We start from the raw sequence: 14,199 nt of genomic DNA on the forward strand, positions 1-14,199 counted from the left end.
GCTGGAGTTCTGCTATCAAGAAAATACCAAAGGTCTAAGCAGGAAAGGATGTAGAGAGAGAAAATCACCTCCGCTGCTGTGGCTGAAGTGTTGTGGCTTTTGAAATTACTCAGTTTGGGACTAGCACGGATGTGTCCACTTATGTCGCATTACTCTTCCGAGTTAACGTTAATCATAAACCGAGCTTTTCAGCAAGTCCTCATTAGTGTAATATCTGAGAGTGCCATAATCTTTAATGTATTTTTCTTCCCAACATCTCTGCAGGCTAGGGAGGGTGGCTGAGGCATTGAATGGCTAAGCAATGAGCCCCTGGTAGTATAGAAAGTCGGTGGCAGAGCGGGGAAGTGAAACTTCCTTGCAAGGCAGCAGCCTCCTCGCTTGCCTCTCTGCCTCCGTTGATTTAGCAGCTCTTCCCCTGCCGCAAAAAATCCAACCTCAAATCAGGATCTGTCAAACAAAGCAGCAAAAAAAGGAACGACCTCATATGAGGTCGTTCATATGAGTCAAAAGCAGTAACCGCAGCGTGCAGTGGGCAGTGCAGGAAATCTCAGGCTCAGAAAGCTCGGAGACAGATTTTGGGAGGACTTGACCAGCCATGTTTTGAGGATCTGAGAGAAGAAAGCTTGCAGGGCAAGCTTGTGCGCTGTGAGCTTCTGTTTTTGTGTGCTGCGTATAAATGCAAGTTTGTATACTGTCAAGATAATGGTCGTATTATTGAGCGCAAATTTGGGGTTGTGTTTGAAGAATGACATGTAGCATCCGGGAAGCACAGAAGAGCTCAGTGGAGCAAAACAGGGCGAGACTGTCTAGTACTCTAAATCCAGCGCTCTAGTGGCTAATAACCAAGCAGGTGAAGGATAAAAACGTCTGGTCTGTAAGCCAAGTCACAGAAACGATAACTAGGGGAGTTTTGTGAGGTGCAGTTACCTATGTGTGTAATTGCAATTTGTTGTATCACTCCGAGCCTTTTCTGTAGGATGCCTAAATCACTTTTTCATGTTTGTTGATCTCAGAAGGTGCAGGATTCTTGTATGGGTTTCAAAGGGGAGGAGGAGCAAGAGGCACAGAAAGGGCCTAAGAGACTGTCTGCTGGTTGGCAGCAGTTTCCAGAGTTGAAACACTCCTGTTTACTCCAGATGCCTTGACTCACAGTGAGCTTTCTGCCCGTAACTAAGCAGAGGTGGAGAAGCAGGTTCTGTCTTTTTTTTTTCCTTTAATTCCTGTAGTTCTTTAGATTTTTTCTACTTTGTTTCTGCTAGTTGAAAGGATAGACTGAAATGAATTTTAATTAACTAGGAAATATCTTCATTTAAAACTTCTTTTATTTTAGTGTGAAATCCTTTACATGTGTTCATGCTTTATTCTCTTCTACCACAAGCTATGTTTTCCCCTAGGAAACAACTTTTCATAGAAAAAGCTCCGTTTCATAAAATACAATCTTTGTACGGGTAGACCAAAAGGGTAAACAAGTTGCATAACAAATGACCACTTGGCAATACCAGTTGTGGATTTGTTTTAAAATACTCTTAATTATGAAACAAAAAAAATCCTAAAATAGAATAAAGCAATGCAGCCAAGAAGACTTTTTGCAGTCCATCCTCTTTGTTATACTTAATTGCTCTAGGCATTATAATTAAAAGGAAATGATGCCAGTTCTAGATGACATCAGTCACAGGAAAAGCTGATTGAATCTGTACTGAAATTATTTATGATGTAATATGTGGGGTCTTACACTTCTGTAGATTTTTTTAAGACACATGCAGCATGAAGGGACTTTAAAAGCTTTCTACCCTCTCTGTATTAGTAGTTGAGGGTTTAAAATGGAAATCAAAGTCTCCAGTCCATGGCTGGTCTGTGCCTATGTGTCTCATAAGGTCTCCTGTGTTGCGAGAGTGAATACAATAGTTGTGTGAAGTGCACACACACTTCAAACACAGACTCTAATTTTTACAACTAGAATTCTGCTTTTCTGAAACAGAAAAAAACCTCTTTTATCTGATCCCTTCACTTCCCTATGGACAAGCCACCAGATGGCAACATCTCTTGAATACAAAGCCCAGATGTTGCATGAAATTCATGACATTATTCCCTGGCCTTCCTCTCCTGCTTAAAACTCTTTAGAAGACCTGTTTAAACTCAGCCCTGTCATGGTACTCAAAGGATGCAATTAGCCCGGGAGTCCTTAGTCACCTACTAGGCAAACCTAAACATGTGCCTTCCAGTGGGGCTTTAAATAGCTGCTCAAGCTTGGGACCCATTGTTTGAAAACTTAAATACGAATTCTGAAAATAGGAGGTTTGGACAGGATTTCCACTTTTAGAGGAGTAGGAAATGAAATCATGCTTTAATAAAGCTGTTAAGGGGCGACAATGTTTTGTCTCCATGTGCGCCTTGTTTAATGATAAAAAGTCTGTTAAGAATTTTGCTGCCACCCTTTTAAACATACCCAGATCAAAGGCATGGGTATGAATTAGATGGCCTTGTTTAAAACTGTAAGTTACCTTGTCCATTAATTCCCAGCAGCTGCAGGATCTCCACCTTTTTTTTTCTGCTCACTGTTTTCCAGCATTATCATGGAGAGGAGTCAGTGGTATCACAGCGATGCATCTCATCTCTTCGGGGTTAAGTACATAGAAGGAGGGTTTCTAGTCCTTTTTTGTTTTCTTTTGTTCTTGTGTATTGCCTAAAGCAAGTTTGAGTAAGTGGCCCAGTAAGGAATTCTTTGGTTTAAGAGTTGTCTTATTTTAAACAAATTCTAAAGTGTGTTTTTATGTAAAGACGAGAAAGCAGAAAAGCTTTACCTTGTCGGAAACAATCGCTACACCCTTCTCTGCCTAGACTGAAATGATTTTATAATTTCTATGTTTTTCCTCCATTATGTTGGCACATCTCAAAGCAGCTCTAAGTAGTGAATTGTTTCCAAACTAAATTAAAACTAACTGAGGAATAAATGGAGAAATGGATTGAAATGCAACTTAGGAAGAACTAAGTGGTAGGTTATTTCACTTTTATCACAGTTAGGCCAGCATATAAATGGCCTAATTTCGTACTGTGGCAAAAAAAAAAACCTGACTGAATAAGAGAAGCCCAGTTCTACACATGAAAAAATTCTTCTGGGCAGCAAAACAGCATGGAAGCTGGCCCGCACAGACTGAGAAGTCAGCAAGCAGCGATGATAGAAACAGTGTAATGTATGTCAGAAGAGTTAAAATTCTGATTGGATTATTTTTAAGTGATAATAGTGTGGTGATGTTCGGTATTTTATCACTTGCTTTTAGTTGCTATTTTGGCCAAAGACTTCTGGAGAGGCATGAAAGGAGTCAGGAGGGGTGTCATCTAGCATCACAAACCTGATCGTGCTCTTTAGAGCAAAGAGCATTTCCCTTGCCTTCTCGCAGTGCACTAATACGCGTGATTTATTCAGTCACATGTGTTTTCAGCCTTCTAAAATGCATGTCTTTATAAATAGGCTATAAATAGACCGATCAGTCTTCCTGACACACCCAGTTTTTCACCTTTTAATGAGTCAGAGAATTTTTTTTTCCACTTCTGGGCTGGGAAAGGTGTACAAGGGAGTACAGTAGTTGATGATTGAATGCCCTGGTGCTTGCAAAGCTGCAAAAACTGTATGGTGAATGCAGGAGAAATGCTGCATGCCAGGACTGCCTGTTTTGGCAAAGTGCATGGTTTGGTACTTAACCTGTCTAAGAAAAAGCCCTACTATCCACCAACTGGATCAGAAGAGAGACAATTAAGAGTAATGGTATCTATGCTAGCTCTGCCCTGAGCTCTTTGTGATCTTGGGCAGGTTACTTAGCCTCATAAAAACAGATTTGGGCTTGTTTTACAGATGATAACCACTTATCTGCTGAGAATGCCAGAAAGCTTAGCTCACTCTCTTGAAAACTATTTAACATGCTCTGGAAAAGGGCTGCTGAAGTTCAGATATTAGTCCAGGGGAAGGAAGCAAGGGTCTTTGATGTGGAGAGAAGTCTTGCCCCGCTGACGATTCCTTCAGAAGGTTGTGTGTGTGCGTTCATGTATTTGAGACATGTTTGCTTACATCGTTCCCGTAGCTATTTCAAAGCAGGGGGCAGAGACCTCTTGAGCAATCTTTTATATTTGCCGCGGTTGTTACTTAATTGCTCCTCTTTCTTTTGAACTGTTTGCCAAAGTCGGAACCTGTCCCAGCCTCTTACCCCCTGAGTCTGACATCTTGTCAGATGTAGGGAAGGAGAACATCAAAGCGTTTTGAGGGGTTGCCCTTTAGAAGAACGTTCCCTTGGGTTTAGCAGGATGCTTGTTTGAACCTATTAGATGTAAATGAATTATCAGCACTGTCACTTCTTTTTCAAGGCTCTGTTAGGTATTTGTGGGAGTTTCAAGAAAGCCATCGCTGGCTACAGATCATAACATGACCTGTTTGTCGTCTCGCACTGCATCGCATTGATCACTCCTGAAGTTGTGCTCACCTTTGGTGCAGGAAGCCTGGCGTTTCTCAGGGGTACAAGGGGACACTGGTCAGCGTGGTTCCTCCTTGTCTGATGTACCAATTTCTCGTGTTGTTGTCATGAGTGAGAAGCCTTTACTGTCACGTAGATAGAGGAATTGTTTGGCCTCATGCCAATGAGAAGGAAGTGACTGTCCTGCACTCTTCTGTAACTCCTCGTGAGCCGAGTTTGCCTGCAGCTTGAATCCTGGAAGTCGATGGGTTTTCTGGCAGAGTAGCAGTATTCTAGGTTATTTTGCAGATGGGATTCTTATGGGAATAGGGAGAAAATAGTTTCAATCAATGGCTTAATTAAAGAGTCCTTAATAGCATGAGAAAAACTATGTTTTTTTTTAACTTCTCATTCTAATGAACTTGCACTGCTTTGCAAGAGGGAGAGCCAAATTTGCAGCACTTGAATCGGTTTTCATACTATAGCACCATATTCTTAACAGACTACATACATCCTACTGTTTTTGTGGAGTTTTTAAACAAAATTTGACAGGCTTATCAGATCCTTATCCTAATATCCTTAGGAGGATGAGCAAAGCAAAGAAAGTGTTGGAGTAGGGAAGTACAATGCTGAATTCCCCCAAAGTTGTGCCCTCCCCCCACTTCTCCCTTGAAGAATTGAGACTTTTACTGTGAGGGCGGATGGAGTTTTTGAATAGATTTTGTCTAGGGCACAAAGATCACTACCTCCGCCAGTTGTATCAGTGGTATTGTGCTCAGCTCATACAATAAGCACAGCATTCCCAAGCTCTTGCTTCTTTAGAAACCATATCCCGTGCTTTACTCCAAGTAAGGGTTAGCCACAACTTCCAAAAGCAGTAGTAATTGGTCTTCCTCCCCTTCTTTTTAGTTGTAGCATTAGTTCTAGTACATCTGTTCCTTCAGCATTCACGTCATCCCCTAATAAATGCCTAGTTTTGGAAGGAAAGAAGTTTTCTCACCTTTCAGCTTCAGAGCCTCCTAGTTGCTGTGAGCTGGTGCAGAGACATCCTTGCTCGGTTTTGTGCTCCCCTTCTACACTTGCCTTTGATACTTTTCCAGTTGCATTTGCTTTCCTTCGGAAGCAGTGCAGCGTAGTCTGACAATCTTGGTGCTGCTCACAGGATCCTAAGAGCGGTTGTGACTTTTCAATTAACTCCAGAATCCTCTCTTTCAGCAGACAAGACCTGTATAAATGCCAAAAGCATTAGAACAGACTTGGAAGGTTTGGCTGAACGTCTTTTCCTTTTGTAAGTGAAAACAACAGCAAGGGCCCCAGCACAAGAAGGAAACTTTCCCACTGACCGCAAATAGGGCCTTAAATTGAATTGTCAAGCCTTTAAAAATAAATCGTCATTTCGTATTTAATTAAGTCGGGTTTCCTGAATGTAGTGGTATGCTGAGGTCATGGGCAGAAAGAAGCTTTTCCAGTAATTAGTGAGGGGTCCACGCTGTTCTGGCAAAAGCAGCAGTGACGTCAGCCTAACACTGGAACGAGCAACTGCACCAAGCGGCGAACTTGAAACACAAACCTTGTTATTGAAGAGACACATCTGACAATTGCAAGGGCTGGGCATACTGGACACACAGTATATTTTTCCTTTTAAAATTGCAGAAACGTGTTGCTAATTTTTTTTATTATTATTATTTGACTGGTTTAGTATCTGGGTCTATGCAACTGCTGCCGTGCTAAGGTGTCCTTTTGCTTGCCTCCCCTGCTCAAAATAAATAAGCTTAAAGTTACCAAACTGTGAGAATAGTCTTCTTGTTTTGTAAGGAAAGTGGCAATTTCCCTGATTTTATTTAATGGAAGGTGCTTAATTTTAGTTTGTCGTGTGAAACCGCATACAAAGGACAGGTGCAGCAGTGAGCGTGAAATGGGGCTGCGTACACGGGACACGTCTGAACAGATTATGTTCCCATAGCAGTTACTGCTTTTTAGTTCTTTGTGTTAGGTGAAATCGCCATGTTTTCTGTATAAACTAAACATTGTGACAGTATTTGGAGTGTGTAGTTTTATAGCCCTTGGACTCTAGGCGAGTTACTGGAGTCCTGTGGAACTGGCAAAGAAAGAAATTGTCTGACTGTACAATCTAGGAGGTTGGACCCTAACTTTCATTCATGCATTAGAAAATCTTTACTTATCTTTACTGAATTCCTTAATAATTGAATTTGCCTGTGTCTTATTGAAAATAGTCCAGTCTAATAAGAAGGGCTTATATAGTTCTTGGTTTATATTGCAATAAATAGAAAAAAGAATTACACATTTTTTCCTTTTCAAAATCTGCAAAAAATATTTTGTCTCTAATAACCTATACAAGTTCCTAAGTATGCAGTTAAGTAATAATTGCGACTCAGTAATCCATGGTTATCCGATTCAACGTAAAACATATGCCCGTCGAAGGAGTTATTCAGACGTGCTTTTCTTCAGCCTATTCAGCTTCTCCCTCTTACCCCAATTTCTCTGCTTTGGTTTTGCAGGCCATGACTTCTGCGAGACCGTGAGGGTGGCGCTTTGTGCTTTCAAGAAAGGGCACCCTGTTCTGGTTGTGGCAGAAGAGAGTTTCCAGTTTGTTCAGGACGAAGCCTACGACGCAGCACAGTTTCTAGCCACCTGCGCCGGGAACCAGCAAGCGCTAAATTTCACCAGATTCTTGGACCGCTCCAGGCCACCCGCTGCCGATGTGGAGTTTTTGGATGAGAAAGTGACCTTGGCATTTCGGCACCTGAAGTTGCCGGCAGAATGGAACGTGCTGGGCGCGGATCAGTCCCTGAACGGTGAGATTCACTAGGGCACGTGCGCGTGTGGGACACGCGCAGGTTTGAATATGGGTAAAAAGGCTCCTGCTTTGGAAACCTTCTGTCTTTTAGAACGTGTGTTGGCCTTTGGGCTGGGAGGTGCGAAGTGATGGACGCTAATTTGTCCCAGTAGATCTGCATCCTACGCCTTGTACTTAAGCTGCCTTAAAATACGTAATGCACTGGAATTTTTTGTGTCTTCTGCTATGTAATAGCACAGGCTGATTTAAGTGGCCAGTGTTTTAATGCACATCCAGAAGTGGGGTTTTCGTGTGTATACAATGGTGTGAGTGTATCAGTGTCACGCTTCTGAAATTTCCGGAAAGAAATGTGTTTGCCTGTAGAAAGGTGCTCCTTCAGATATATTAGCCTTGCTGCATGTACTTGGCGTTTTTGATCAGTGTGGGTTTTACAGCACAGGTGCAAAGTGAGTGTAACGGGTGTAAAACACATCTAATACTTCTTGGAAGAGTTGAGTGTCTGCCTGTGAGCAGTGCAGTCGATCTGTGAGTGCCCTGAGGATTTGTCTGGGATGTCTGGGCAACCCAGGAGAGCACAGAAGTTCCCCAAAACAAGGCCAGACAATTTTTTTCCAAATAAAAGAGGTTAAAAATTGGAAAGCCCGACTAACAGTAGCCTTTAACCACAGCAGTGAGGGCTACTGAAAGCTTATAAATAAATGTCAAGGCTGGCGCAAAGTCTCTGGCAACTGTCGGAGCAGAAGCGCCAGGTCCTTGTGAGATGGTGTGGCATGTCCGTACGCATGGAGTTCTGCTTTTCTTGTCACCAGGGAGTTTAAGGAAGCATATTGATGGATTGTGGGGCTAATTCTAGTGTGCAGAAATTATTGCTGTAAATTTTCACGGTATTTTGGCAAATACTTTCACATTAGAAATGCGGTTGTGAGGTGTCCATTATCTTTCATAGGGTGGAATAGAATAAACTCTTAAGCAGAACGGGACATGGATTGTGCCATGCAGACAGGCACATGCTTCTGTTCTCCGTGGCATGGTTTTCTGCGGGATTTTTTCCTGCTTTACTTTTCACTGACTCGCTGACTGCTTCTGTAAACACAAATGCATGGGCAGGCAACTGAAGCAGTGTTAGCAGACGTTCAAAGATTTGATCATAGTTAGGGGGTTCTGGAAACAAATTCGAATGCCATCATTGTATGCTTACAAGGAGATAAACACTTTTTCCTTTCTCTATGTGGAAGAAACTGATGGTTTTTGCATTTTAAAAAGTTATGATAATGCAAGCATTTCTGTTCTGATCTTCCGATCAGCTTTTTTCTGGAAGCAGCTTTATCTGGTAGGGGTTTTTTTTCAGTGAGCTAATTATACACGGGGAATTTGAGGGAATTTTTGCGATGGTGGCAGAAAAAAAGTTTGTATGCAGAAGCACTGTAACTCTTTTTTCTTTGGCAAATTGTATCTGCTTTGCTAGAGTGAGGTGGAAGAGGCGTCTCTGACTTAGGATCAAGAACAAGATTAGAAAAGTCTACTCTGGGGTAAAATGTAACATCTCTTTGCTGGGACTTGTGGGTTAATTAGTGTGGGTGAGGGAGGAAAGCAAGGCCCGTTTTGAAACTTGGAGCATACATTACGCATATTCTGGCCCATGGCCCTCCAGTGGGACATCCTGTCCTGCATTGCATCACTACCTATGAACAGTTATTCCAATTCATATTTCACATTTAGCTAAATGTCAGTACCAGCTACTTCAAATAACCTTCTTGAAGGAGAAAATGCTATAGAAATGAGAACAAAAGGGAATGTCAGATGCCTTCTTGAGAGACTGTAGCGCTGCCTCTAAGCTGGCATGTCTGTGTGGACTCTTGTGGGTTGGAAACAAAACACTGCTGTTTAGCAAAACCTCCAAAAGCAGGAGTGAGCGAGGGGCCTCCGCCAGCTCTTTAGGGACGGCAGCTTGGTGGGGAAGGGCTGTTCAGAGATGACCATTGCTGCGAAACGTGTTTAAAGGTCGACTTCTCTAAGGAATGAAGTAGGAACCTAGATGTAATACGAACAGTTAAGAAGTAGCTGCGTTTCTGCAGACAGGAGTTGGATAAGGGCTTCGTAGTCAAACATACCTCTGGGCTGGTTTTTAAGGACGGGATGGCTGTACAGGGACTTTCCTTCCAGCTCTCTTCTTTCTCCTGTTTCCAAGTCTGACCAGTCTTCGAACAGAGGACAGGGCCACAAATTGCAGAGAAGCTACTAAAAGTAACACCCAGCGCTGGCTGGCCGAGGTTTTTAAACTGGTCTTTCACGTCGGGGTGCTGGCGCAGCGCAAGGTGCGTGGTTAAGGTTCGTCCTGCAGAGGAAAGGGAGGCGTTTAACATCCCAGGTGCTCCTGAGTCCCAGCCAACTGGGCAGTCATATCATTAATACGTGGTTTGTATTCATATGTTATTATTCCCTATATTATTGCAGCATTTCCCCTCCCTTCTTTTCCCTCTTTTCTTAACACATCAGTAGGTTTGACTTTTTAATAAGTAAAAGTGCAGGGGTACTGTGGATAAAAGCTATGTAAGAATTAGGTATTTGCTTATGTTTTATTTGACAAAGGTCTTCATTCTTTAAGAGTTTGCCGTTGCTCAGGATTAAAGGTATGGTGCCCCCACATAACCAAATTGTTAAGAACACATCCTTTCAGCTGCAGTTTAGAAATACCTCTAAAATTATTTAAAATTACCAGAGGGCATTCCCAAACATTCCAGTGAAACACTTTTTCTTTTTTATACATAACCAATTTAACTATTGTCATTGGACTAGAGAATTGAAAATGAAATAAAAGCAATATTTCTTCCCATGTTGTCATCAGTGCGCTTTCAAAAACCCAATATGTTCATCTGCAGTGTTTTATTTGCTTTTTTTTCCATTGGCCTTGAACAACAAAAGATTTTACTGCTTAAGAAGAAACTGTTCCAAAATTAAATACGCTAAGTGACATTAGTTAATCTAATCCATGCAGGTATTGGTTAACATTGCTCAAAATCAAATATTTATTAACTTACATTACTCTTGTACAACATCAAAGGCCAGAATCATCAGTGATCACAGACCCCTAATCCTTCGCCCAAAATCAATTGGAAAAGAAAGTGGATTCGTTTGGACCTCAGCAAGCTTTGAATGAACCTTCTGTGCCAAGTTTAACACCAGAATAGGCTTTTGGAGGATGGAGGCTTTGATGATGAGCTTTTTCTTCATCAGCTGGTGGAGTGGAGTGAGGAACCCAGTCTGGGGTTAGCACTGGGCTGATGCTGGCGTTCCCGAGGCAGAAAGCGCAGGGGTTTAACAATGTTAATTCCTGATCGGAAAGCTACGTTGGAAAACAGAATCATCTCTCTCAAGCTGTTTATCAGCTTAATATAAGTTTAGCTTTTCTTACTATCTTTTCTGTGGAAAGGTAATACTCCTGCCCAAATTTTTTGTTTCTCATTCTTCTGATTTCTTCTGGTTGTGGTCCTGACTGGACTTCAGTAAGGTGTCTGAGTAATAATTTCTGCTTGGAATGTCTTCCCCCTTAATTATATATAGAAAACCTATTCTTTAAGCTTTTTCTCATGACAGCTACTCTCAAAAGGTGTGATCAGGTTTTGAGGTGTTTTGATCATTCCTGTGAAACTGATTGGAAAGCAGGAAAGAAGGAAGCCATGGTGTTTTGGTCCTTCTCCAGTAGTAGCATTAGTTGGCCACGTTTCTGTGGCCTGGCTTGTTCTTAAGACATTGTGTATCTTGCTTCTAATTAGCCTTGCCCAACTCCATCTCTCCATTTTTCTTACTTGCCCTGAACCCACCTGCTGTGTAAGATACTTGAGATGCAACCTCCTCCTTGCTGTTTGTAGAAGACCTCTGAAAATGGCTGTTTCTTGGCCTTTCAGCCTGAGACAAAAGAAAGACTTGAAAAGTCCAGAAGACCAGAAAGACTTGCAGCAATTACACATTAAGTACCCGTTTACCCACAGATAGAAAATATTTTATGGAAAGTGTTAAGCTGTTGTCGTGCCAGTTTTGCGGGTCAGGTTACAGGACTTTGGGATAGCAAACTATCTTCCAGATCCCACTTGATGCCTCGCTAGCAGAACAGGGGATGACAGCTCTGACCTTTGAGGTCCCTGGGCTCCATCCTCTCTTGTCAAGGCAGACAGAAGATTCACAACCATTGCACTAGATTAATTGGACAGTAAAAGAAAGCGTGGCACAAAACACTCCTGAGAGCTGCACAGATGGAGGAGGCAGTGCCGTGCGGGTGCCGAATCGCTGCTTGGGTCGCTGGGTAGCAGATCTTTGCACGGCAGGGGCAGGACAGCTCGTTCCTGCACAGTTAATGGCAGGTGATTTGCATTCCAGATAACGAGCGTGGCTGAACCCTCTTGGGCTGGGCTGACCTCCTCCCTGCACGGTCGCAATCCTCATTTCTTTTACCTGTCCTAGGGCAGTTGTATCCTAAGACGAGAACGATTCTCTTACCCCCAACATATGCTGTCCCTCTGCAGTAAGTGATTCCTTAGAAGTGATTCCAAGTGTGCCTTGCTCTTAATTATCTATAAATCTGTTTGAACTCAAATGGCATCCAATATTTACTTCAGAGTATGTGTAATTAAGCATTACTCTTGTTACCATGGTGTTCCAAGCACAGCATTACTTTCAGTTGTCTTATAATCATGTCCATCTTAATTATTACAAGTGCGTTGTAACTTTCTAAAGAACATCGTTGTTACTGCTGTCAAAAGTAAGGTTATTTACTGTTTGCAGTGGCACTTTAAAAGGCTGCTTCTGAAATTGAACAGATTCTTACACTTTTAATATAGAAATAAAAATTTAATGTATATTCTGAGGATATATGCAAAACAAATTTGCAACTGTGCTTTTTCTATTTTAAATATTAATTGAATGTTAGCTAGAAAACTAGAACAGAATATTTTGGAGGTATCGGTAATGATTATGTGTTGTTTGTGCTCTAGTGGGAAAAAAGAAGAAAAAAAATCTAGGGAGGGTTTAAGGCTCAGGTATGAAAAGCTTGGAGAGTTTAATCCTTGCGTTAACTATCAGTAGTAAACAGAACACTTCCAAAAATTCTTTTAAGTGATATTTTGACCAAGTCTTTGAGCAGAGAGTCTCTCCATTTTGGTCATTAAAAGTAAGTAGTAAAATCTGGACCTGTAGTTAAAATTTAGGTGGCATGAGCTTTTCAAGATGGTACTTTTGGGAATTAGTTAATGCTTTTGGAGCGTTGTGGTGATCAACCTGGAGGGAGAGCAATTCCCCACCGAGAGCGTAAGGAAAAGCCGTTCACGCAGAGCTCCTTGTATGAGCTGCAGGATAGTCAGCCATGATTATAGGCAGATAATCAGGGGACCATCTTATTAGATAAAGCACTTAATAGCTCCTTAACTTCAGGAATGCAGTTCCTGACATCTGGAGTATGCACAACTTCCCAGAAATGCTTCGTAGTGAATATTTTTTTGCAATACTACTAAAGAAGTGAAACTCTGAGCTAGCCAGGTGGGAGGGAGGCAGAGAAGATGCTTTGCCTCTGGTCTGAATAGTCCGAATGGGGCTATGTGTTAGGGATTTAGTAACTCTGCACACAAAACCTGCAGGATTTTACTGTCCAGTGCAACATGAGTGTCACTATGATTAGAAACTATTTACTTGTTATTTACATAAAGAAAGTGAGAAGGGCTGAAGAGAGAAAGTAACAGGTTTAAAAAACTTTCAGAAATAGTTAGGATGAAAGTTGATTATTAGCAACTAATTTTTTTTTTTCCATGGGAGGATGTTAAAGAGATGGAGCTCATGATGTGTTCCAGACATAATGCTTTAATCTGTTCATGCGTGACACGCTTTTTATAGTTTTTCCTTGAACCTTTCCATGTAATAGTTGCTAGTATTCTTTTCACTGGGTTTCGTATCCTTTCCAGTCTGCTCCTCACTTTTCATCCCTGCCCAGTGATGTAGTACTGTATAAAATACATCAATAAGATCCTTTCTGTGGCAACAGCACAATGGGGTCTGATCGAGTTGGTGTAACTACAGTCCTAGATAAGATGAAAGTCTTTTCCATACCCAAGTTCAACGCCTTCTGCAGTTGCAGATGGAAACAGGAAGCAGAAAAGCTTATTTTTTTCAGGCAGTCTGTCCAAAGTCTACTGCTCAATAGGAGAATCTGTGGCTGAGAAGTCGCTGGTGTGAGAGAGTTTCTGTTCCCTTTGATATTAGTGGGAATCGGGACATTGAGATCCTCCAGAGTGCTTTGAAAAAATTCTTGTTTAAAGGATTAAAAAAGAATTACTCACAAATCTTTTATTAACTGAACTGGTAACTCCAAACACCGTGTCTTTGCCTTGACCTTCTTTAGCACCGTTGCCTGCTCATGCCTTCATCTGGGACTTCAGTGTTCAGTGAAGGCTTGTTTCTGTTTCTTTCTCCCTGCGTTTCTCAAGGGTTGGTCTGAGCAGTGAGAACTTCCAGCACAAGAAAGGAGAACAAGATTTTCAAGCTAGATTTGATGGTAGATTTCAAAATTGCCAAGTATATGTGATTTTGGAGGAGGCACAAATGAAGGCCACCACTACAGGAAGACTAATGAGAAGTTATTCCATGTAATGTCTCTTCCTTTACGAGCTATCTCAGGGCATGGAGGGTAAAGTGAGAAGTTAGGTGTGGTTTACTCTAAATAAAGAGTGATTTTAAAAAGGAGTAGTGTTTTTTTCTGTTATTTAATTAGGATTAAAATGAAGTTCTTAGGGAGCAGTTTATGTGTTCTCCGATGTGTCATACCCAAACATTTATTTCTTAAGTGCATATTTGTTTTGTGTTAAGAGCACCTTAAGCCTTAATCCTTTACAGTTAGCAAAGTACATTTGACAGTCTTCCATGGAAATTTTGTCCTTAGTTACCCAGACAAACTGT

At 41.6% G+C, this 14,199-nt stretch overlaps 1 protein-coding gene across 3 annotated transcripts in view; it reads left to right on the forward strand.

The window, feature by feature from the left end:
• Positions 1 to 14,199, forward strand: part of AKAP13 (A-kinase anchoring protein 13) — a 236,478-nt gene that overhangs the window by 94,153 nt on the left and 128,126 nt on the right. For all 3 annotated transcript variants that reach the window (XM_067305659.1, XM_067305657.1, XM_067305660.1), the window contains exon 5: positions 6,962 to 7,258. In XM_067305659.1, coding sequence (XP_067161760.1) covers positions 6,962 to 7,258 — 297 coding nt within the window. The remainder of the gene's footprint in view (positions 1 to 6,961; positions 7,259 to 14,199) is intronic.

The sequence above is a fragment of the Apteryx mantelli genome, chromosome 15 (assembly GCF_036417845.1).
Source record: "Apteryx mantelli isolate bAptMan1 chromosome 15, bAptMan1.hap1, whole genome shotgun sequence".
NCBI classification, from domain to species: Eukaryota; Metazoa; Chordata; class Aves; order Apterygiformes; family Apterygidae; genus Apteryx; species Apteryx mantelli.